Raw genomic sequence first — 25370 nt, 5'->3', positions numbered from 1 at the left:
GAATGTTAACATTCCCTTGTGTCAGTTAGATGTTTGAAAAAAACAGGCAGTTGTTTGCTAAAGGTGACAATATTACTATTGTCCTCATAATGCTAAAAAGACTGACGTCAGAGTTTGTAATTTTTTAAAAAATGATTTGGCAAACAACCAAAGCAACAATCAGTTGACACAGATGTTGTGATATCCCAGGTGGTCAAAATGCTGTGTCCCCATATTGGTCCAAGTTCACAGTACACTGGTTTGAGTTTGTGTAATAAAATCATACTCAGTCACCACACTTCATCTTATTCATGATACATCTAAATACAGCAACATTTTCAGCACACACCCAAAAGCTAGCATTGAGCCTCAGTCGATACTTGTAGAATCAAGTTCAAATCAAACAAATGGAAATATTTAATTATTTTTCTCTTCGTTGACTTATTCTGTACAACTACTGTGTGTCGATCTCAATCATGCTTGTCAGCTTTCTTTGGCGTAATTTTTTTTACTTATGACAGTTCTTTTACTTGGGTACACAAAGTTACCTACAAAGTTTTTACTGACTAATACTTTCTACTCTGGAAAGGACCATACATTTCAGTGAAGTAAGTTTTTTTGCAAATTAATACATTTTCACATTAAATATCCATTTGTCCAAAATACATTCTTTGACCTTCAAAAGCAGCAAACGACTTGACGGTCACATCCTTATCGTGTCACAGTCTGAGCTCTTCAGTAAGGGGTCGGTTCATATTTTTACCTGTGAAAAATCCGTGCCATTGTAAGGATGTTAAAGAGCAGTGCTCTAATTCAGACAGACATATGGCTTCACACCATCACTGTCAGAGCGTCTGACTCTGGGCCAACAGCGACTGGCTGGCAGCAGCCGACGCAGACGTATCTGAGGATCCACAGGTAGACGCTGCCGGACAGGGTGACAGTCAGGCCTAGCAGCAGAAGGCTGATGAGTGTCTGAGGGCTGAGAATGATTTGGGAGGCAATGGTGGAGTCCTCAGTTGATTTCTGGGCTAGAACAAATTTGAAAGAATAAAGGCAAAAATTAAAAACCACTGACAATAATAAGTTTTATTATGGATAGAGGTAAATTATACCAGCTGCTGGCCTCTGTGAGTCTTTAGCCAAGCTGTAAATATTAGTCCAAAAACATGAACATGAACATGAAGCTTCATGTTTCAGTATTGAATAAACAAAAACATCTCCATCTAGTGTTCATGTGATGTTGTAGCTACATAAACCCCTGAAACAACCGAAGACTATAAATGTACGTGTATATATATATATATATATATATGTGTGTGTGTGTGGAAAGGCCTATAAATAGGATGTTGATGTCACACAGACAACTGAAGGTGACACAGCTTTGTTTCACAGAACAAACTGTTATTCACAGCTAAATCTCCCATTGCCTACACGGAAGTGACAGAAGCAAACCATTTAGGTTGAGGCTATGAATACGTTTAAAAGACTCTTAAGAGAACAGTTGACAGCCACTGAATTTAGAGGCTGAAAATGACATGAAATTAAGTCAAGATAAGTAAATAGATGAGCACTTTATGCCTTATAATAGTAGAATAAAAGTCAGATCACCACACTTTCACAGGTTAGGTCACAGTTAGCATCCATTTTTTTAGCTGTCCCTTTTGTGGGTACAGGGGTCACTAAACTCAGGCTGATCAAAGCCCCCCATGTCTCAATGTTAATTGCCTTTTGACCAATAGTTGATAGTAGGCGAACTTCCATTGATAAAGTGACCACCGTGCAGCTCAGTTTACTGAGGTGTTGCATGGAAACAATAAAGGCCATCAGATGGATTTGGAGTGAGGAAAACAAACTATAAATAGAGATATGATTTATGCACTACCGCCTCGTCAGGGCTGATTGAAATTCTTGGTGAGTCCGCTCTGAGACCCTCCACCCAGCCTTTGAAGGGTATTTGAGGAGCACAGAGTGCGTACATAAACCACAGAAGTAATCAGGCTCTCCCATTTCATAGCAATATATTCAAAAAGAAACTGTTAACTTGAAATCCACATTTTAACTAAAGGTTTATTTCAGTTTCAGTATCTAAATATGGATAAAAAGTCAGAGCAAACTATTAGATGTATTTTTTGATTAACTGTCATAACATCAGATCTCTGATCATCACAAGTGACTTCCTTTTATGTCTGATTTCACAGTCTTGAAGGACACATGAAGTGGTTAGTGCTTAAAGGAATAAGAGAGGGTCTCATCTCACAAGTGGCACATATAACTTCATGACACAAGACTGAATTGGAGTTCCTAGCTTGTACATCAATTCAGCGGAAACCCAATTGGTACCACTCAATACGGCGCATTACTGAGGCAATAACACAATTTAAAACGGATGTTTCAGATGGCTAAGTGTCCTCTTATTGTTAATCGCCTTTGTAGAAGCATTGAGAATTAACTGTCCCATGGCTGCAGGGATGAATAATGTGTGTCTCTAAGCGAACTGACGGAAGAAACCAGTTTGCAGAAAAATGTCAATGTTTAGCTCTGGGCTCTGCGGTAAATAACTTTGTGGTCCAAACTGAAACATTGCAACAGTCCCTTCTGTTTCATCTAGCGCCATCAACACCTTTTCATTTGCCGAATATTTTCATCCAAAAGGCAGCAGATGTGTTCTCAAACCTGCCACATTCCTCTCATTTCAATTTTCAATTGGATCGCTGCTTCCTCTTGCATTAAGGAGCACATTTCATGTTCGTGTAACAGTTGGTGATTTCTATAGAGTTCTGCTACAGTAGCTTTAGATCCTGTAATGTTAAATAAAAGAAAAGGAAAAACACATTTTTTTCCCTCTGCTGTACAATATGGCAGCGCCTCTTGTCACCTTATGTCTGAAACACTCAAGTGCAGCTTCTGTCTCTTAAAGGGTCCCTTTCCCAATATTGCCAACCTACTGCGATTAGTCAGTGGATCAAAAATGAGTATAAGGCAGCTGCTTTCTCTCTTTATTTAGGCATGAAACCACACAGCAGGCGATAAACGAATGTATCACACACTGATGTAGAGGAGAGAAAGAAGAAAAGCCCAGACTACAAATTAGCCCTGTCAGGGAGGTCAGGAGCAATGTCTGATGCGGGAGATAATTAATCCCTTTAGTGGGGACTTGGGCTTTGTGGCTTTGCAGATCTTTTTTTTACCTCAATAAGAGATTTGTATATCCATACTGATGAAAAGTGTGAAACTGAAAGGCATAATATGAGGTCTTTAATCAAGTCCCCAGCGGTTGCATGCAGACTGTTACAATGCCCACCCTTTGCAGTTTCCTAGATTAGCTTTATGAGCATCTGCAAGTGAGTTAATTTGCTTCTGTCACTGCCAGGCAGAGAGTAGCAATTTTCTGTTATGTGGTGCTGCGTTGGTGGAATGAGCCTCTGCCGATGCTCAAGATGGGTGGCTTTTTAAAAAGTAATAATGACCATCATTCGCAGAGAGCAGTCCTTCATCTTTTTCTCTCTGAAGTACCACTTTTCTCAGAAAAAGTCATTTATGGAGCACTTCTATGATACCGAATGCACTGACATGTGTAAGCAGAGCACGAATGCACGTTTTCCTCAAGGACTTCTTTGAAACCGGGCATCTGCATTTCTTTGTAGATTAACTATAAGAAGTTCTCTTCAAACTACAAGCAGAGCAGAACGAAAGACCCTTGCAGGGTAGAGAATATTAGCAACAACCTAAGTCAGAACCTGGAGGACACGCAGCTGCTTACTCACCTCTACTCAAGTGTAAAGTTAGAAGCAAACTGATGACGGTCCCAACAGCAGCGGCCGTCTTCATGGCGGATTGGGTTTACTGGGAGTGCAAGAGACATTTGGAAACTTAGAGAGAAAACAATTAATTTCAAATGATCACACTGTATCAATGCTTTGCCATAGATTCAATAAAGAGAGAACATAAAGAATGAGAATGGATGCAGCAAATTTCAGTGAACAGAATGTCAATAAATGTGTTATTGAAAACTACCACCATTAACCACGTGATCATACATATATAACATGAGGCAGAGTTTCAGCTCAGATATATCATAATGCATTCAAGAAAAGCTGCCTTATTCATACAGGTGTAATAAAAGAACTATGCATTTTGAAATTATTCTGAGGAATATTGTGCTTCTAAATAAAATTCAAATCAAAGAAGCATCCACAAATATACAACCTACATTACTGGGCAACAAGGAAACAAGGAAGGAAATGGTTGTTTTAACAGAAAAAAATAATAATTCTGTTTGAACTCACAGCACAAAATGTGGAAAATGTTTCCTCTGCTGTAGTCAGCCTTCAAAGCTGCAACAGGCTTCCCAACAAAAAGACAGGGAAAGATGCCCACCATCCATTTTTCCTCCGCAAGGACAAAGAAAAAAAACAACAAATCAGTCAGGGAGATTTTCCAGCCTGCAGCTGCTCAGTCGACAACTGCCCCTCTGCACCAGAAGAATTACAAAGAAAGTCTATTACAAATGCACTGATGAGATGTGACTAACCCCCCCCCCTCCTTTTTCACTCTGCATTGATGCTCACCTCCCTGCTTCTCTCACAGATTTTAGTCAGCTTTGCTTTGCAGCCAGGTGATAATATGAATCAACATCTCAGAGAAAAAGAGTGATGCTGTGATAAAGAGATAAAGATGAGGCAAGAAGAGTCTGTACATTTCAAGGAACAAGCGGTACGTGCGTTTCCTCCTCCATCAGCGGCAGTGAGACTGAGAGAGATGCAGTGAGAGAGTCGAAGATGCCACGCTGAAGAAATGTCTGCAACATAGAGCCTACCCCAAAAGATCAAAAGCGGTCATTTTCTGCCTTCAAACACAGTTTATAGCTGATCATTTCTGCATATAAACTGTTTTAAAAAAAAAAATTAAGTCACTTTGGTAAGAATCAAAAGTATACTCCATTAGTTGTAAGGGATTATATATCACGCTATCATTTAAAAAAAATGATCTGATCCTCATTGGGTCTTAAAATGACATAAATACAACCTCAGATGAACAATAACACGTGACACATTACACTGGGTGATTACACAACATTACAATCAAATTGAGGTCTGAATTATCCTGGAGGATGACCCAATTTGTGGCTGGAATACAAGCCCAAATCAGCTCCCTCCAACATCCTGCTTGACACTTGGTATTGTTCCAAAAGTCTTGTGTTCAGATGCATCTTTGCAAACCTAAGCTGAGCTGCCGTGTTCTTTTTAGAGAGAAGAGACCTTGTCCTGGCTACCCATCCAAAAAAAAGCCAAACTTATTCAGTCTTATGCATTAATTTAACATGCTAAATGAGGCCTGTAGAGTCTGAGATGTCGCTCTTTTTGCATTTTGTCTGACCTTTGGGTGACCTTGTCCATACCTTGTCCGTTTAAAGCAACACTTAAATATATGTCTTTTTTTTTTTTTTTTGCATCACTGATGCAAAATCAAATCTCCTTCTGAGCCCTTCGCATCTACAGCTATTCAAGTGCATTTGTTGTCATGCAAAAGACGCCTCCAGAAGCCACAAAAATGTCAAGACACAAGGTCGAGATATGTTACACCTAACAAGAGTAAGAGGGCATGTTTTTTGTATACTATGTGATGAAAAAGCATGCTGACAAAAAGATAAAACGAACAAAAGTTCTAGTTATCTGTAATGTAGTTTGTTTTTTCTGATTTGCATTTTGTGAAGTCAATGAAATCAGCATAAGTGCAACTTAATCCTCATTGAATATATTACAGTGCCACTTATCAGCACACAGCAGCTGCATTTTGAAAGACTGCAAAATTCCACAACTGGTGAGAAATGCGCAAAAATGAAACATTGCTACTTGAGAAGAACCTAATTACAAGTTTGTCAGAAACTAAACTGAGGTAGAGAACTGAGGCTTCGTCTGTGAGAAAGAGACGATGAGGTTACAGCTTGTGTTTCAATATCTGCTGAACACAGACGAATATGCTGCTGTTGAGACGTGTATTTCCTGTTAGTCACGACACGGAGCACTAAAGAAAATGTTTGCTTTCAGAGATAGAGGTGCTAACATTTGATGATCAATTAAGAAAGTGCATTTGATTATCTGCACCTTGATGGAAACAGTAATTTTCCACACACGGTTTCTGCACTTTAGTGTAGTTTTTGTTCAATAAATAATGACACAGTATAATATGTCATGTGCTTCTATTCATATGAGTTTGTATTTTCCTAACGTTGAGACCTGGTAAGAATCTGATTATTTTCAGTGTGTCCTGACATATAAACCATAGAACTGAAAAAAGATTGTAAAGCTTTTAGTGTCACAGTCCATAATGGGAAGAGGAGGACTCAAACTCAGCACTAAACAGGCACTATGTGGGAAGGTGTCATAAACTGAAAAGTTGATTGTAAACAAACAAAAATGAAAAGCAAAACCCTGAAACCGAATCAACAAACCAACAGACACTGACACAATAACTGACGTCATCCAAATCATCATCTTTCAGTCATTCATTTTCTATACCCGCTTAATCCAATTTAGGGTTGCGGGGCGGTTGGAATCTATCCCAGCTGTCATTGGGTACAGGGTACACCCTGGACAAACAAAGGAAGACATTCCTACACCAGGGAGTACAATGTGCCTTTATCAGCTTCAGATATATATAAAAAAAACAGCACAAAGACAGTAGCGTGCCCTGATGTAATGATGATGAAAACTATTTACAGTACATGTGATGTGATGGATAAACATATCAAATAGCTTCATATGTCAGTGGGAATTTTGATTTGATGTCAGAAACTACAAAAAGGAAGTGAGATATGGTGCAATGTCTTAATTAAGCTCTTATCAGTCCAAAAAAGGTATAGCTCATTGATGTTTGGCTGTTGCAAATATGTTTCATTGCATTGAATCTGTCCACAGGTTGTTGAAATATTTCCATTAGATTTTTTTTTTTAAAAGCAATCTGTGATTCTTTCACTGATTGAAACTTGTAGCAACATCTACTTATGCAGAAACCGAAATTATTTTAAAAGGAAAAACTGCTTCACAATTCATTGTTAAATCAGGTAACATCACAGTGGGGTTGAAAACATCATATTTCTTCTGAGTATTGGCCTCGTGACTTACAGAGTGCGATCTGGTGGAGACACGTGTAGTCCTCTGTGTTTCATACACAGAGATGGGGTGACCAGTGGCCATAAACGTGACTTCTTTCTTTCTCAGCACAGCGTTACTGATGGCACAAAGGAGCACTCTCCTCAGAGAAACCGACTATTACTGTGAAAAAGTGCAAAATTATACTGTAGTACCTATCAGGCGAACAGCAAGAAAATGATGGGTCCACCAAAAGGCTCATATTGCTGCTTTTGACAATCCTTCATCACAGGGAATAGGAAAGAGTATTGTGTTTTAAAACCAGAATTTGCAATTTACCTGCTTATTTTTAGGATATTTGCATTAACTGAGAAGCATGTGCAATAAAGACCAAAACACAATATTTTCAGATGCTATGATTAAGAGTGGCGTAAAATCAAATGACTGATAATGGCTGATTCTATATGATAATGTAGAATTCAGTCAATGAAACACTAATTACAAGGTATTTTTATGACGTTTGAGACGTTTATTGTCTCAAGGAGAACAACGGTTAAAAGCAAACAGCCACGCTAAAAGTTCTATTTTGAGATTGAATATAAATGTGCAAATATTTAGCTATGTCATGCCTAAAAACAGGTATTGAATGACCGAATTCAATTGATTAGATATTAGATACATTAAATGGTTGTATGAAAAGTTAGACATAAAAAAGAGGATTTAGGGACAGCAAGACAAGACTATGGAACTATGAGGCAAAAACCTGACCTGACAAAACTGTGAGCAAAGTGGCTTGAGCATGAGAGGAAAGGTGAGGATTCTGCTATGATATAAGGGAACCTGGAAACTAATAAGTACTGTGGGGAGGTGATTGGTGATGAGGTGCAGCTGTGGAACAGAAACAGGTGACATGAGTGAAACTTAAGGTGACAAGGGAGAAAAACGTGACAAGAAATTAACCAAGACAAAACATAATCAAAACGTGACATTCTACCTGTTTCCCTTCCTTAAGAATGGCTTCTTGACAGCCACAAAACAAATAAGAAAGTCTGTCTTTGTGACAAGCTGCAGGTAGCAGAGTGCCTAAAGACACGATTTAAAACTGGTTCTTTGTTAAGCCTCGTATGTGTAGACACAATTCCCCGAGTTAATTGCACTTTTTTAACGTTTGAAGGATTCATTGGACAGTGTTACGTGACTAAAATATCCAAACACACACACACACCCCACAAATAAATAACACGTTTTTCTGAAAATTGTCAGGGACTGGACTGAAAATGAGTTTTAAAAAAAGCAGCCAAATTCCCCAAGAAAAACTGTGAAAGACCTTCAGAAATCATGGAGAACTATTGCTTAAAACCACTTTCAAAGACTACTGCTGCTTGGAAGCAAAGTACTTTTGCACCACAATATAGATGCTTCCGTTTCAGAAGATCTTGAAAAATGAACCAACTGCAAACCAGCTCAGAAAACATCTATAGTGCCTCTAGTGGTTAAAAAAATGAGGACAAGTTTAATTTTTTCTTTAACTTTTTACTGATAAAGAACCAACAAACCAACAAAAGCCTGTTTCAAATGATTGATTATCTTAAATAAAATATAAATAAATCATGGCAACGCCTCTGACATACACAAAGTCATCAGCACTCATTTTAGACACAAAACCCTCTATTTTTAAAACCGTTGTGGACAGGAAAATAATTTTTCGAATTGAAACACACCACAACAAAAGTTCAAATCAAAGACAGAGAGGAACCTGAAATTGCAGCGGTGTCCACATCAAATATCTGTCATCGTCTTTCCAACGATTCTAACGATTCTCATTTTTTTTCTGTCAAAACCAGAAACTGCTTATTCCATTTCCCACGTAAAATGTTTTTGTGATCAAAGAAGTCATTAAAAAAAAAAAAAAAAACATCTCTGGAAACAATACTTTCATTAGCTGTTAAGAAATATGTTTTAAGTAAAGTCCTTCAAAGGAGATAGACCTACTTCTAATGGGTGTCTGTGATTAAAAAGATGATTCCAACTGGATTTTCTGAAGAGAAAACCGAAAAATTTGTAAAAATTGTGAAACAGAAGGGGGAAACTTTCAGTTTACAGCCTATTCATTATTCAACAAAGTTAACTTCACCCTCCTTCCAGCCTCGTGCTGAGATCCCTCCCTCCCTCCCTCAGTCATTGTCTCCACGTTTGGTTTTAAATGAGGAGCATCCTGCACATCCACCGAGTCCCTTCTCCTTCACATTGTAGTCAAAGCGAGGCAGCACAAGAATGCTGCCGTCTGGTTCGCTCCTTGCGGCGTCGCTCAAGGCCCTCTCCTCCTCCACTGACATGATGTTTTTCACCAAGCATGTGATGGCGGCATCGATGTTGGTGTTGTCCTGCAGAGAGAGGATGAAGATAAAAAAGGTCAGAAATGGTTGATGGGGGGCAGAGCAGGCACACACCAAAGAGTGTGCAGTGTGGGCCAGTACTTTCAGGTTGTTTTGAATTGAAATTTAATTGATTTAAACTTTTTCTTCTTTCTTTTGGCTTGAAAAGAAGCTGGGCATGAGTTTTCAATTTAGCCGGATTAGCGTGGGAAGACACGATTACAGTTTAGCTGAATATTTTACATTTGTCTTTTCTCTTCTTGTGAAGTATGAGACGACATCCTGTAGGCCCACACCTTATGTAATGACATCAAAAAGTGGACATTAATATTCCTGAGATGAATTTAATGAAAACGCTGGTCTGTGTATTCCAGGAAAGACATGAATCATAGTAAAAACAGCTGCTGGTGATCATAGTGCAACATGTACACAGAGACGCAGAGTTTACATCTTCTTAAACATCTCTGACCATCTTCACTTAACCCAAAGATGTTGAAAAGAAATTTAATAGTGATTTTTGTCCCGATGCATTAAGAAACAAATACAATGGGGAAAACATTGATATTCAGATTTGTGCAGCATTAATGATCCTGCCACTTGGGGGCAGTGTACCAACAGGGTGCCCATGGACCTTATATCTCTTCTCAAACTGATGGGCAGCAACAATTGCTTCTCTAAGATCTTTGCTGATGTCTTTCCTCTTTGGCATCTGAATGCCCCAGACCGGCAAACTCACAAAACTGTCAAACATGCTGATGATCAGTTAATAAAGTGCATTTTACCCTCTTAATTCCTGTGGAAGCAGTAAAGGTGGACTTTTTCCACACACAGCTTTTGCATTTTGGGATTGTTGTGGTAAAAGAATAAATAAATAATGAAACCATGTATTATGTCATGTAATGTTCATCAGAGGAGGAATTTACATAATTCAAAGACCTGGTAAGGGGCAGACCGTGTTTTTAAACTCGTGTTACTGTCATTTTGTGTTGGCAAATACAATATGGTGCTTTTTAAAAAACTTTGATTCCTGACAACAGCTGCCAGTTCAGAGGGGAAACGAGTGCAGTAGTGCAGCATTATGAGCAGAAGAATGCCTAAATGTTCTATCTGGTAACAAGAAAAAGCATTTGTGTGCCGTTTCTGTGATGAAAGGAGGAAAAAATAGACACGAGACAATGAGGTTTCTTTATGATGAACTCCTCATGATGGTGGGTGGCTTTAATAAGTCGATAAAAAAAAACTGGTCAACCATATTGAATAGAGGCTCCACATTAAAATCCTGGTACACATTTGCAGTAGCTAAATGTGTTACTGCATGAGCCGGGAATTTATTTGTGAAAGAGTTTGTTTTAATCGAAAATCCAGGGCATCGAGTGTTGTCTAAGACGACGTCTGTCACAGTTTAGGTTTTCTCTGTCACAGTTTATGTTCATGTCACAGTTTATGTTTTAATAGTTTTGTTTTCAGGTTATGTTCTGGTCATGTTTTTCCCCTGCCACCTAGTTTCACTCACGTCACCCGCTTCATTGTTCACAGCTGCACCTCGTTCACTAATCACTCCCTCCACAGTATTTAGTCTCCTGGTTTCCTTTCATTCACTGCAGAATCCGCACCAACCCTTCATGCCTCAGTCAGTGAAGATAAGTCTGGTTTCCTGCTTCATAGCTCTAGTCTTGTTATCAAAGTCCTGTTCATAGTTATTTATTCATAGCCACAGTTAATCATAGTCTTGTTTTGTATTTCATAGTCTTGATTTTTGTGTCAACGTTTAAATATTTTTGAATCCGGCTCTGCCGCGCTTTCCGTTCTTGCCTTTTGCTCCCTGTTTTTGGAATAAACCTTTTTTGAATCCAAAGAGCTGCATCTGGGTCCTACCTCTCCACAGTTCCTGACAACGTCATGTTGCGCTGACAGCAAGGCAGAAACAAAAAGAGAATGAAACCATATCTTGCCTTGGCGGAAGTTTCGTACCAGCCCACGAACCCGTACTCTTGGGTGAAGTTCTCCAGCTTGGGCAGTTTAGGGCACAAACCGAGGCGATGCTGGTCACATTTGTTGGCCAACAGAACGGTTGGAACTGGCCTGCCGTTGCTTAGGGCGACCTGATAAAACAGAAGAGAGATAATGAAATGCGATTAAAATCACTACATATAAATGATACATTGTAGCAGGTCACTACTGTCCAAATCTCCCAATAACTGTCACCTGAATCTACAGCTCAGGTCCTTGTTAAGGTGGCCAATCTGGAAATGTACCTATTTAGTTGGCTCTACTTGCTGTTTTAGCTGCAGCTTGTGAGAAGAGTATCAAACCCACATTGCACCCATGAACAAAGTAAGTCTCTATCTTTTGAACAAAGAGTTAATGGAGACATACAACGAACATGAAAGAGGGTGAAGTTTGGCACAAAACATGCAGCTGTTTAACTACCAGATGCGCAAACAGGCAACTGAATTCTAACAAGTTTTCCGCTGCTTTTACGGAAGGGAAATGATATTGCTGCCGTATTAACTATTATAAAAGATATGCCGTTTTTATAGATAGATTAAATCAAATACAAATCAGCGGACAAATGTAGAAAGTTGAAGTGGAGCAGAGTGGAAGGTGCAACAAATGTAGCTGATGAATGCATACGCAGCATTGACAGATAAGTCTCTCAGTAGACAATGTGGACAAGAACTCACAGCCGACAATTGCGGCTGATATTTTAACTATCTCTATGATGATGGTGGCAGGAAAACAATTTTCCCCATTCAACAAGTACAAGAATGCTAAGGAAACTTGACCCGCAGATACTACAGAGAGGCAGCGGGGGTGCTCTGCTCGTCGTCTTCGACATGACCAGCCACTCAACTGTGGTGCTCAAACTGCGAATCTCTTAGTAATGAATTAAAATGAAGTGAGCACAAGTGGAGCAGCTCCTCAAGTGAAGTCTCACACTGACAGGAAGTCAGCAGCCTTGGCTGTTATTTTATTGCAGTTTGGTCTTTGTGCTATATACAAAGTATAAAGATACAAACCTGTGATTTATACAAAATGAGCTTTGCAGAATTGGAAGAGACCAGTGATGGTCATCTTAGTCGTGCAAATCTCTAACTCTATTGTAGGCCTGCTGCACAATAAACAGAACACTATATTTATATATTTGGGCTTGGGGTTGGGTTAGCAGCAGTAGCAACAAGTGTCATGTTAGCATGTGTTGATGTGAGGTGCTTCATAAGATTCGAGTTGCTTGAGGCCGACGTGGATAAAATCTTTTTTCCTGGGCATAGCGTGCATGTTACACAAACATTCTTGCCCGACAAGTATTGTCGGTGCTTCCAGTTTGAGGATGCTACCTTTGAATTTCCCTGGCTCGTCATCACTGTTATATCCAACACTGGAGGAGGCTTTGCACGACTCCGGTTCCCATTTACTGATATAGGTGAGTCGTATCCCGATAAAATTTTAAGACCATTCAGAAGTTTCTTTGTGGCAAAATGGAAACTTCAAAATAGACCATATTGAGGAACACATGAGTTTTTAAGTGATTATTAATTACTGGAGTGGGATTTTAAATAGCTACCATTGTACACATTGTGAAAGCAAAAGAGATCTCAGAGGGGAGTGAACAGTCACTGTGACCTCACAGCTTCACAGAACATGAAACATGTGAATTCAGTCAATAACCCTAAATACCTGACCGACTATTTGTCAAATGTTTCATCTCATACTGTGAATCCAGGTCTTATAAAAACCTGTCCTAGTTAGCTGTTACTCTTTGGAAATGGCCATTTGAGTTAGACATGTTGTGGAAGGGCACCCTAAACACACCATCATAAATCATCTGTGTGTGTGACGTTAGACTGCTTTCTTTGGGGCGTTTGTATTTTGCTTTGTGGCGGTCCTTTTGCGGAGGATTGATCTTTTAATTGCTTTTCACTTCTTCTGGTAGTTGCCTTCTAGCTCATTTCGTCCTTCTCTCTTTTACCTCTCCCCCCCCTTTGTCATTCCCCAATCCTCAACCTCATTAGGCAAACTTACCTTTGAGTCCAGATCACCTTTCCACTTTAAGACAGCCTGAAATGTGGACAGCCTGGTCATGTCAAAGACAACGAGCGCCCCCACCGCCTCTCTGTAGTACACTCGGGTCATGTTTCCATAGCGTTCTTGTCCTTAATAAAGGGAAAAAAGAGGTCTGTGTTATCTTTTTTGTGTGGTTTTCCTGCCACCATTGTCACGTACGATAGCTGAAATATCAGCCTTGTGATCTGCAACACCCAAGTTCATCATAAAATAAATTGGTTACATAACTGAAATTAGGTCTTAATCCAAACTTAACTTAATTTGTAAAAAAAGATAAAAAATTAATCGCACAAAGGCGCCTTCTTTCAACACATGACAAGTTTCTATTTTTCATTCTGGCTGGCTCTCAGAATGACTTAATTTAAGAATGTTCCAACTGAATTAAGTTCATTCCTCAGGCTCCAAAAAACATTTCGTCTTTCTTTTCTTACAACGAATGATGGGATAACAGATGAAAACTACCACAGACTGAAAAGTTGTGGCTGTTTTTCTCGTGAGAGATCTTCACATTTCTTGACCTCCTCTTGCCGGTGGGCGCAGTTTAGTTAAAAAAAGGTGATCCCACTTACTTACATGGCTCAGGATTAAGTAAAGTTTAAATCTGAAGATTCTCATTGCAATGTAATTGTTGCCTTCTTGTTTTAAAGCATATACTAATGACAGACCCCTATGTTTTTTCTTATTTTATGTCATACAGAATGTACAAATGTTGGACATAGTAAGTAAATCAAACTTAGAAATGGTGCCCTTTACTAAGTGAACACTTAGGCCAGGAAATATATTAAGTAAGTATTTATGATGGCTGCATGGCGTATCCTGCACCTGTTTGAAGCGGATGTAGGGTCATAGGGTTTTGAAGTTTTGAAGACCTACTTATAGAGAAAGTCTGCAATAACCCGCATCTTTACAATAGACTGCGCAGTCACGAATATGCTTGTGAAAATTGCTGGCGAGAGATCAGTTCAATTTTGGAAACATCCCTGCACAGAGAACCGGAGTGGGGACAAGTGTGTGAACAATTATGCCCATAATGGAGCAACTTGCCTTGATCAACATGTGATAAAAAAGCAAATATCTTCCTGACCTTTGTTGGTGCAAAGACCATAGCAGGTTTCAAGCTCCCAAGATTATGTCCATGTTGTTCATCCCATTGCTCGTGATCATTAGTGTTTCCCCCTGCTGGTTACACACTCTGGTGTTCACTCAGCCTGTAAACTGGGGTGACATCACAAAAACAGAATTTTATTTTCTTCTGTTCAGCAGAGGTTTTGTGTATTTGTGATCTCGGTGGATTCAAAATTCTAATTGAAAAAAATAACAAAAATAGCAGCATTTTTTTTTCATTGAAATGTTGAGAATGTCCACTGGGAAAATTGGGATTAAAGCTAAGTGATGGTGCCATTTTTTAACTCTACTTACAAAGGCCACAACTCTGCTACACTGAGCTTCTCCTTTTTACAAAATATGACTCAATTAGCTCCGAGGACTGCCCTCTTTGGTCTTCTCTGCGACTATTCATTTAGTAAATCAAATCCAGAGTTTCGTTAATGGTTAGATTACTAAAAGGTGCGCTCTACCTGGGCTTGGTATGTTTGGGTCATCAATGAGATATTGGTCTGTGAAAATTTTTTTCTTCCCACTAACCCAAACCTGTCCACTAAGCCAAAACAGTTTAATTGGATCTGATTGGAGTTGTATGATTCAATTGTGCAGCCAGACATTGGCACTAATTCACACAGAATGACTACAAAAATGCAAAAAGGATTCAAATGTGAGATTAAATTAACCAAATTAAGCACAAAAATTGCCAAAAATAAAACACAAAATAAATATAACAGCATGCAAATTAGCACAGATATGATATTTACATCTCTCCGGGTACTCCGACTTCCTCCCACCATCCAAAAACATGCATGTTAGGTTAATTGGTGACTCTAAATTGTCCTTAGGAACCAGCGGGTATAGAAAATGGATGGATGGATGATATTTACAAATAGGTTTGTAATTGGTTACAAAGATCCAAGACAATTAAACTGATCATGAAGAGTTGAGGTGTGTACCAAAAGAAAAAAGCAAAACAAACCAGATAATTTGTGGAGTGACCAAAAAGAAACACAAACTGACCATTATGAAACATATGATAATCAATACAAGATAAAAGATGGCCAACGTGACACACAAAGTAACTATCCAAAGACTCAGAATGACCACAAGAAGATATAATGGCAACAAATAAACACAAAAACGTAGAAATTATTGGCACGCTTGTCCAAAAAGTCAGCAGCACAACAACATAACCACAAAAAGGTGTAAAAATGACCAAAAGGCTTCTATTTATTAGACTGTTGACTTTGAAATTTTGTTAAAACCTCAGTGTATGCATGCAGAAAGATGCATTTTGTGTTGCACATCTCACACACACACACACAACCTGAATACATGAATAAGTCTATCCTGGTTACTAACTTCCTCCACATGATCCTAATATAGAGGTGAATCAGCATGTGAGCATCTGATAGACACGCTGCACATGACCTACACAGCACAGCAAACTGTTGACATAGACTCGTGGATGATGGACTTGTGTACCCAGACACTTAAAATACAAGCTGTCTGAGAATAATATCCTGAGAACAGATGCTATTTGTTTCTTTCACCCACTAACAGACGTTGAGACTTTTCCTGGACTCAGTCAGAGCTAACATTCTCTCAAGACCAATATTCAATAATGAAATTGGTTCAGTAAACTTCTTTCTGTTGAATGCTGCAATGTATACCAAATAAGAGATAAATCCAGTAACTACTTCTGCCTCCCCAAGGGATAAACCATGAAGCTACAACAACACAAAGAGATGGCATGACACCGTATTCAGCAGGCAGTGGAGGACCGCAAGTTCTGTAATCACAACTTTGTTAGATAATTGCAAGACATCAACTGCAGACATCAACCTGCATAGTAAGACTTAAAATGAGCCGCTAACTGTATTGCAGACAGGTAAATTCAATTTCATCTTTTTTTGTCCTCAAGTTGTTATTGTCAGTTACAGTTGGCAAACAGGTTTTTGTCAAGAAAATTTGAGTTGTGCCCACTCTTACAGCCCTCAGTGCAGCACATTCATTAGAAATTAGCATGTACTTCCATGTAGACATGCTGATTTCCAGTATTTATTGACTCTGGTCAATTGGAGCCAGAGCTGGTGAATACCCGCAACTACTGCACAATTTGACACAGGACTGAAGCATATTAAACCCTTTCCATTTGCACCCAAAAAGCCAAAAAGATGTCTGTGGATTTGTCAAACAGTGTAAAAAGGCCTACACTGAAGTATATAAGCTTTCTTGAGAAATTTAGAGAAGTGGATTCACATCACTCTTGTGACTGTGCACAATCTGAAGCCACAGCCAGGATACAATTGGTTGAATAGGACATCCGCCATACGTCTATGTACCGTTTTCCTTTTTCGTAACGAGGACATTGTTTGAAGGCAAAATCGGAAAGTTAAGGCTATACCCCTAGGTGGACAAAATTACATAGCTGCATTTTATCACTTGCTAGCAGATCTGGGGAAATAGTTTTGCTACTCATATTCTCATGCACATTGACCGAAAAATCCTTATTACAGTGATTTTGATGTATGTACATGTGAAAACACTAACACCTGTCACGATGTATGCTTTGATTCATGTCTTGTCTCGTCATTTCCTTTTTTATTTTGAAATAAATTTTGTGATTTTGATTTGTAATCTTTTCATAGTCACCTCCGTTAGAGGAGCATGAACATGAAATTTCATAGTTCCTCCACTAGTAGAGCGATTTTGTGTTTTGTTCTTAGAGATCTTTGCGCCGCCGTTAAAGGTGAGCTGATAGTTAAGTGTTAAGTTTCATGGAGTTTCATGGAGTTTTCTGCTTTGAAAATTTTTGCCCCGTTATTGGGAGAGCGTTTTTTTTTTTCAGTCCGCCTCAGTAGGGGAGCTTGAGTTTATTGTGTAATCGTTCATAGTCTGTTTTGTTTTCCTCCTGGCGTGGAGAGAGTTTTTGTTCATTTTCATAGCGGCACTCACCTCCACCATAGTCATTGATGAGAGTGCTTCAGGAGTTTCATAGCCTCTTGATTTGTTCTGTCTGGACCTTGTTATTATCAATAAACACTCTTTGAATCGACCCTGCATCTGTGTCCTGAGGCCCTGACAACACCTACACAGCACGTGTAGCTAATGAAACCCGGAAAAGTCCTGATTGTTCCCCCACATGGTTATAAAAAGAAATTCTTAACTGTGAGGGAAAAAATAGGATGTTCCTTTAAGGTTCAATTTATGTCACATTCACAGTATCACACAGAGGACAAACATGAACTCGCCAAGAGCGTCCCGCTAACATTCTGTTCGGAATGTTGTTACATGGACATCCAGGGGATATCCTCTGTTTGCTAGGCTGGCTCTGTCCAAATCTAACAATAATTAAAGACAGAAAAATAGATTAATATAGCATAACTTAAAGCTCATTAATTAACATGTTATATGTTAATAACTGTAGGTGAATGTGTTATTCAGTCTGTTGATACTTTTGGACAGAGCGAGCCTAACTAATTTTCTCTGTTTTCAGTCTCCATGCTAGGCTAAGCTAACAAAAAGCTAGCTGAAACTTAATCTTTAACTGTACAAGATACATTTTCTGTTCAAACTTGTGACTAATATTATCTTTTATGGCTTGAACACTCTAAACATGGTGAAACTTGATATAACAAGGCATGCGGATATGTACACCTGCCAGGGGTGAAAGTAACGCTTAGTTTATGCTTCTCCGTAACGTCGACAGCATCGCGTTGCTCTACAATTCACCATGCCACTAGGGGGGTGGTTTCAGGGGTTATAGACGAATTCTTGCTTTTTCTTCCGGTCACAGTTAACAACAGTAAACAATGGCAACCGAGGTGGAGCAGCTGTATTTGCAGTTGGAGCTCATCAATATTGAAGAACAAATGCTTATATTGCAAATGTTGATATCAGCGCATGCGACAGAGAAGACGTTTACGGAGGTGGTCTGTACGACTACTAAACCGGTCGAGGCTGGGAATGGGTGAATTTACAACACTGGGGGACCTGGATGAACAAATGCACTTTCGATACTTTCGAATGTCAACGGGCCGATTTGACGAGCTGTTTCGCCGTGTACAGCCATTAAGAGGTCTCAGTCAGACTTGCTGATGTGGACACACCAGTGAAAGACGTAAGCTTTTTCACAGTATCTATTGGTCAGATACTGTTGGTGTGGCAGCTATGGTACAGACATCTTTCTTTCTGTCTTTTCCATAGGACTCGGTTGAGGATTGCATTCTTCAAATTACAGACATGCAGCAGAGTGGGTTGAGGCCAACAAACCACTGTTCTCTGCCAAAGTGGACCTGCCTGACGTTGTGGGCATGGGGGAAGAGGAACAGGCAGAGGCCGCTTTACAATATGGGAGGTTGTGGAATGAAGAACTGAACGAAAATTAAAGAGAAGCAATCCTGGAGCCATTCAAATTCACATTTCACAACCCTGACGGCATGTGGAGATTTTTTGATGAAATAATGGACAATAGAATTATTTGGCCTTTAGTGAATGTTGCACTGAGTGAGTTTATGTGTGAGAGTAAAGGTCTACAGAATATTTGATCATGTTGTGACTTGGTGTGTTTTTTTTTGTTTTCTTATCGATCACTTGATAATTTGACTTGGATTATACTGTAGATATCAAGAGTTAGGGTAGTATTTAGTGGTACTTAGGTGTGTGCATTGACCAAACAACAAGTTTACTATACAAATAAAAACAATATCTACAATAAACTGGGAATTGATAGATTTTATGTCATATTGTTTACTTACTAATTCATTTGTGAGGAAAACGATTCAACCGGAAGTGCATTCGTGATTTTATTTTGAAATGTATCCCATGCATTTCCGGGCCTGACAGTGGAGGTAGGGACCTGACAGTGGAGGTCTGCAGCCAGGAGCATTTTTCCGTGTCACACGGAGGTGAATACGATGTGAAACGACACAGACAAGCACTATAATTGAAAGAACAATTGTAGTCCTGACTGTCCATTCTGTTTGATTGTACACAGTTAGTAGTGTTAACTTGAGAGGCACTGTGATATACTATGAAAGCTCCATGCTTACTATGTTTTCTTATGTGAGAGAACTTGGGAAAGTTTAATTTGAATAAGCTATATTTGTTAAGTTTTTATTTGAAGTCTGTTATGTGCTACTGAATCAACCAGATGGCAAAGACCCGCTATGAGCAAATAATCTTTATTTGTGACTAATTCAATGTGGAACTCACACAGGAAATCTACCAAATTAGCCAAGAACAAAAGTGTCCTAATCTTACACAGCATCTAAACAGCCTGATAGTAGCCCATAGGCAAAACATTGTGATGAATTTCAAAAAGGACTTTAGCTTTAAGTTTTATCTTGACACTTTTTGTGATAAAACCTTTAATGTCTTAATAAGGATAAGTGACAACTTTGTGTGCAGTTCGACAAAATCATCCATGGCAGTCTAAAGTTCGCATGGCTAACAGCCTCAGCCACACATCTTCATGCAAATGATGGCCTCTATCAGCTATCACCTGACTCAACACCCATGGAAAGAGGAGACTGTATTTCAGTGTCTATGTGACAAAGAGAGCCTGCGAGACAGGAGGAAAGCAATTTCCAAAAACCTAATTACCTGCAATTATGGAGACACGGTGGTTTTATAAGCTGAATACAAAGGGCTTTTAGTGTTGTGTGCATCTGCAGAAATGGCGGTTTGCCACACTTTCAAGGCCGTCACTTGTCATGTCATGCATCATCATTGTTGGATGTGTCAGCAATATGCAGCCAGCAAGTGTGACATTTTACCGAATGTGTACTATAGGGTTTGAGTCTTTGTCGCATTGTGTTGGGAAAGCGTTATGCTGACTGATAACAAAAGTAACAAAAGAAAGATGTTTAAGCAAATGGCAAGTTAGTGCACCCTCATCATAATAACTAAAAGAAAAACTTCTGAATGCATGAACGACAGCATCACATGCTGTGTGATTTGAAGTACTATCAAACAGATTTTACAAAGTGTTATGCTTCATCCACCTTTTGCAAAAAAAAAAGGCATGATGAAAGAACATATTTATGTACTCAATTCTAAGACACAAGGGCTTTTGTTAAGCACTCCCATTTAATGAAACTTCATACCTATTCTTTCGTAAACTGCATGAAATGTTGCCCAATTTGATGTAGAGGAAATACAATTATCTTACGACCTTAAAAGGAAACTTTATTCTATTCAATGACAGTTCAAATTAAGCTAACATTCAGCATGAATATTTTCGGTCCTTCTTCTTCTTTACTTTTGCTGAAGTAGCATTCTAAATGCAAGACTTTTACATCTCAGTTTTTCATCTTCTATGATCTTGAGATCATTTATTCTGTTTTGTCATTTGTGTAGTTATAAAGCATAGAATACATTTAGCTTGACGTCTTGCAAAGGTGATGAAATTCAGAAATGCACCAAGCTTGTCAACAAACTATATGAATGTTTGAATGTACATCATCTTTTTTTTCTTTTAATTTTCTTGAATTAGGTAGAACTAACTAAAAAAAAACACTTGAATGTAGTTTCAACATTAACTAAGTCAGTAAATCTATGAATATCGTTGAAATATGCTGTTGTTAGCAAAATCTGCATTCGACATATATCAGCCTCTCGATTCAATTGAAAAGCTACACTGGTGAAAGGAAAGAGCATAACGTCAAAGTTTCACAATGAGGGTTGGCAAATGGGAAATGGCTACATTATGGTCTGGTTGTTTTCTACTGGCCTGTGTTGATGTCAAATGACTGTGAAGTTACTTAACTGGCAGAAAAATTACAATGGACAAGGATGTAGGGGGGTGTGGTGGTGTTGTAAGTCACATGATTTTTTCTGAGGAAACATAGGTTTGTGTCCCATCTGGAACAATTACTGCTTCAAACTTTGTTTCGTATTAGTGGTGCTGCTGTTACTTTTCAGAATAAAATAGATTAAAGTTTAGGCAAAGTGCATGTTACAAAGCTCCATTTTCAAATATCTGTTGTTGCCACGGTGATGAGTCTCATTCCAACGATAAATCCTCAAAACAAACAGCTATCTCACAATTTTAGAGCCTATTACCTTTGGTTCTGTGGACAAACATAGCTACACATTTTGATAAGAGTCTGGGCTGAACATGTAGCCCATGACAGAATTATAGTTATCAGCGCATTATACCCAGACATGTCATTAAAACAACTGACACGTAAAGTGTGCAAGACTGCCCATTTTGTTACAATACAATGTTCTGCTAGGAAAACCTGCATGCTCACATTTACCTGGATGTTACTTTGACATTTGCCACCAACCGAAACATTTCAGTGGTCCCCCCCCTGTAAAATCTGCTTAGGAAGGCTTCAATGAACACGGAAAAATACTCTGTGTTCAGCGGCCCTGTTATTTTATGTTATACAAGTCACTCGAAAGCTTCTTTTCACCCAGCCTCAACAATCCCCAGATATAAATCTGACAGGATCTCATCTCAAAAGCCACAAAGCACAGGGCCCAAAGGATCTATTACTAAAATCCTGGCAACAAACACTCCTAAACACACTAAGATATATCTTCCTACGTCCATGCCCTGACTGATCAGAGCTGTTTTCAGGACTGATCCTATTTACTGTTGACTCAATCTAGAGAAACACTTCAGAATTTATGTGTTAACCATTTCTATTATTATTATTATTATTATTATTATTATTATTATTATTATCAGTCCAATTTAAATGGTAAAATTTTGACTTGAAAAACAGCAGAAAATGGAATTAATTTAGTAAATAACCTAAAAATAGTTTGTGATTTGGCCGCATTTGAGCACATTGTTTGGTTATGTATATAAGTCAGGAGCACGTGAAGACTTTGAAATATATTTCAAAGTTTTGCTTCCCAAATTCAAGTGATTCAGACATTGTTTGCAAAGAATGGCTGAGCTCGTAGCCTTTTTCTCGCCTGTTGAGCATGTTGAGTAATATTTGACTATGCAGATAAGGAGCGAGCTCGAGCCACTCTTCAAATACAGATGGTGCTCCGGCTTATCACACAGGCGCGATGTAATCAGCCACACATGAACTCACCGGCGATGTCCCACAGCTGCAGCCGCACCACCGTCTTGTGATCCCAGTTGAGCACTTTGAGGGCGAAGTCCACTCCGATGGTGGCTCGATAGTGCTGGGAGAAGACCTGGTGGACGTACCGTTTTATGATGGACGTTTTGCCGACTCCCAGATCGCCGATGACCAAAACTTTGAGCAGGCGCTCATGCTGCATTGCTCCGTTTGAGGGCGCGCGTGCAAACTGATGGCAAAGTGATGTTTCCAATTATGGGTTCCGCATGAGAAAGAGTTGCAAAATGCGAAGCGTTTGACCGGTGGCAGATAAGAGTTCAGGCATGAAAGAAACCCAGACTATTAACTTGAACACTAATAGTGGGTGATTAACTAGGAACGTCTTCCTGTAAATAAGATTTCAAATCCTGTTTTTACACACGTCAGAAGCCCCACTGTGCACAGACACTGAAACAAAACGCGAGGATTTGAAACTTTCCGCGTAAATAAACTATAAAAAGTCTAAATGAGGCATCTGTTGACTCCTGCAGATGCAAATAAAAGGGTCTGCGAAGCAACAAGAACTTACAGTTTTTAGATCAGATTCTCTCTTGCCAAGGCATTTGCGTTCACGTACTTAGGTATCGCAGTCGGCTCCTTCCAAAACTTGCCAAAAGAGGAAAAAGCAGTTGCACGATGCAAAACGCTGCAATAGCAGAGTATAGCGACAGACAGCAGAAAACGAAGTGTCGTTATCTGTTCGGTCTGCGGTTCGTGTGCGCTTTTCCGCCTGTAGTTCGGTCATCTGCCATGTCCACAGAGCGGACCCTGCGGTGACAGCGCAGACTGTCAGTACTTTGTTCCGGACGTCCACGCCCACAAGTTCTCTGTTTGCGCATCTTGGTGTGTTTGTGAACTTGTTTTTCTGCACTCATGAGGTTCAAAAGGAGGAGTCCACTTTACTTGTGCGGTCCAACCTGTTTTGTGGGGACCAAATGGTGGGCCTCACATGTTTAAAGGGACCTGCGAAGGTCAAAACTTGGTTTTATGGTCAGGGTTAGGGGTTAGGCATTCAGCTTTGATGGTTGGGGCTTCGGGAAGGCATCGTAACAATGATGAACCACCATAATGGTGAAAAAACAAGTTTGTGTGTGTGTGTGTGTGTGTGTGTTGCATCTTTAGGCGCTTTGTTAATAGAAGCCTGTTGCAAAGAAAAATAATCTGTTCCCGTTTTTTTAGTTGCATCTATGAAAACCACTAAATATACTACAGTTTTACAGACACAATGTTGTATTTCTGCATCAATAAAGATATTCCCAAACAGCTATTAGCTAAAAAATTGACACATCTCAGGATGCTGTGCTGTTTGTTCTTTAAAAAAATGGAGGAAACTAGACAATTGGAGGACAAAAGCAGAACTGTCAGGCCTGGACAATGCCTGAAAGGGATGTCCTTGAGACATGGGTTAAAATCCAGGACCTGAGAGATGCAACTAGCTGATCCATCCATCGTTCACTGAAGCCTCATCAGAAATGGTAGTCAAACGGGGAGAAAAGGCTGAGATATGTCAAATAACACAAGAACACAACCTGGACCTCATCTTTATGGAAGCAGTGTGAGATTCATCTTGACAGAGAACAGAAGAGAGAACTATTCCTGAGGACTACTGAAAGAAAATACAAGAAAGCTTGTCTAACAGGATTCAGGCTGTGTTAAAGAATAAAGGTGCTCAAACAAAATATTGACTTTTTAACTCATTAGAATTGTACAAATTCTGCATTAGCCTCATTTTATGTATTTCCATTCAGATTTACATGTTTCAAGAGGTAATTGTACATATTTTGCCTTTTTCTTGGCAATATGTAAAGAAATGAGGCGTGGCTCAAGACTATTTAGCCGCATTCAGACAGAGACATTCTAAGAACGCAGTTCTAAGAACTGTTAACCTCAAATTTCATTATGAGAACTGATGTGATGCAACCGTCTGCGACAGACGTGTTACTTTAGCGCCACAGTCAACAACAAAACAAAACCTGAGAAAAGTAAGGATAGAAGAAAACAACACCACCAAGAAGCTAATGTGGAGAGCGAGGAGGCCACCGCGTTCATGATCTGCATGACGGTAATATTAATCATGGACGATCACATCAGGCGTCTAAGATCGAGGCTGGAAGAGCACACAGCGAGAGTCAGGAGACGAAGAGTCGAGTAGCGGGCGATACTTCTTTGTTTCATGAAGGAAAGAAAGAGAGCAGAGCGCCGCAGACAAAGGAGACGACTTGTAAGCTTATTAAACATGCGCTGGGTGTGTCCGTGTCGTATGAGTAAACATTTCAGACAAGGGACGTAGCTACCAACCACCAAACACCTACGTCATATGTGTTCCTACCCAGAAAAGACCCTGCCTCAGAGAAGGAGCTAAAATGGTTATAGGAACTGAGGGCCGTGGTCCCGAGTTCCTGTATGTCCGTATGCGCGAAAAAACGGCCCTATTCCTGAAAAGGTTATACGAATTGCAAAAGGTTCCCACAGTGGGAAGCACCATATGCACTATAGTACTTTCTTGATTAAAAAAAAATAAAAATTTAAGAATAAAGTGCCAACCTTATATTCATTCAATTTCAGTGGCCTTACACCTACATCCACATGGGTGGATTATGAAGCAGACCTGAAAAAGAGCCACAAACAACACAGACATGTTTACGGTTCTTCTCTTGTGTGTC

General features: G+C 39.4%; 1 protein-coding gene across 1 annotated transcript; it reads right to left on the bottom strand.

The window, feature by feature from the left end:
- Positions 1-8643: 8643 nt before the first annotated feature.
- LOC140282002 (ras-related protein Rab-38) lies at positions 8644-23475 on the bottom strand. The gene is made up of 4 exons (XM_072376534.1): positions 22678-23475; positions 13472-13602; positions 11401-11550; positions 8644-9457 (listed from the first exon to the last, which is right to left on the bottom strand). The coding sequence occupies exons 1-4, from the start codon at positions 22868-22870 to the stop codon at positions 9248-9250; spliced, it is 684 nt and encodes a 227-aa protein (XP_072232635.1). The 5' UTR covers positions 22871-23475; the 3' UTR covers positions 8644-9247.
- Positions 23476-25370: the final 1895 nt, after the last annotated feature.

Source organism: Leuresthes tenuis, unplaced genomic scaffold (genome assembly GCF_036924035.1).
Source record: "Leuresthes tenuis unplaced genomic scaffold, fLeuTen1.0.hap1 SCAF_22, whole genome shotgun sequence".
In the NCBI taxonomy this organism is placed as follows: domain Eukaryota; kingdom Metazoa; phylum Chordata; class Actinopteri; order Atheriniformes; family Atherinopsidae; genus Leuresthes; species Leuresthes tenuis.
The sequence above is the reverse complement of the archived record's forward strand: the minus strand, read 5'-3'. Positions and strand labels throughout refer to the sequence as shown.

Coding starts and splice junctions, on each gene's coding strand:
- LOC140282002 (XM_072376534.1), bottom strand. CDS start 22,870: ATGCAGCATGAGCGCCTGCTCAAAGTTTTGGTCATCGGCGATCTGGGA. Junction 11,551..13,471: donor AAGGTGATCTGGACTCAAAG/GTAAGTTTGCCT, acceptor CTGTTTTATCAG/GTCGCCCTAAGCAACGGCAG. Junction 9,458..11,400: donor GGTACGAAACTTCCGCCAAG/GCAAGATATGGT, acceptor CTCTCTCTGCAG/GACAACACCAACATCGATGC.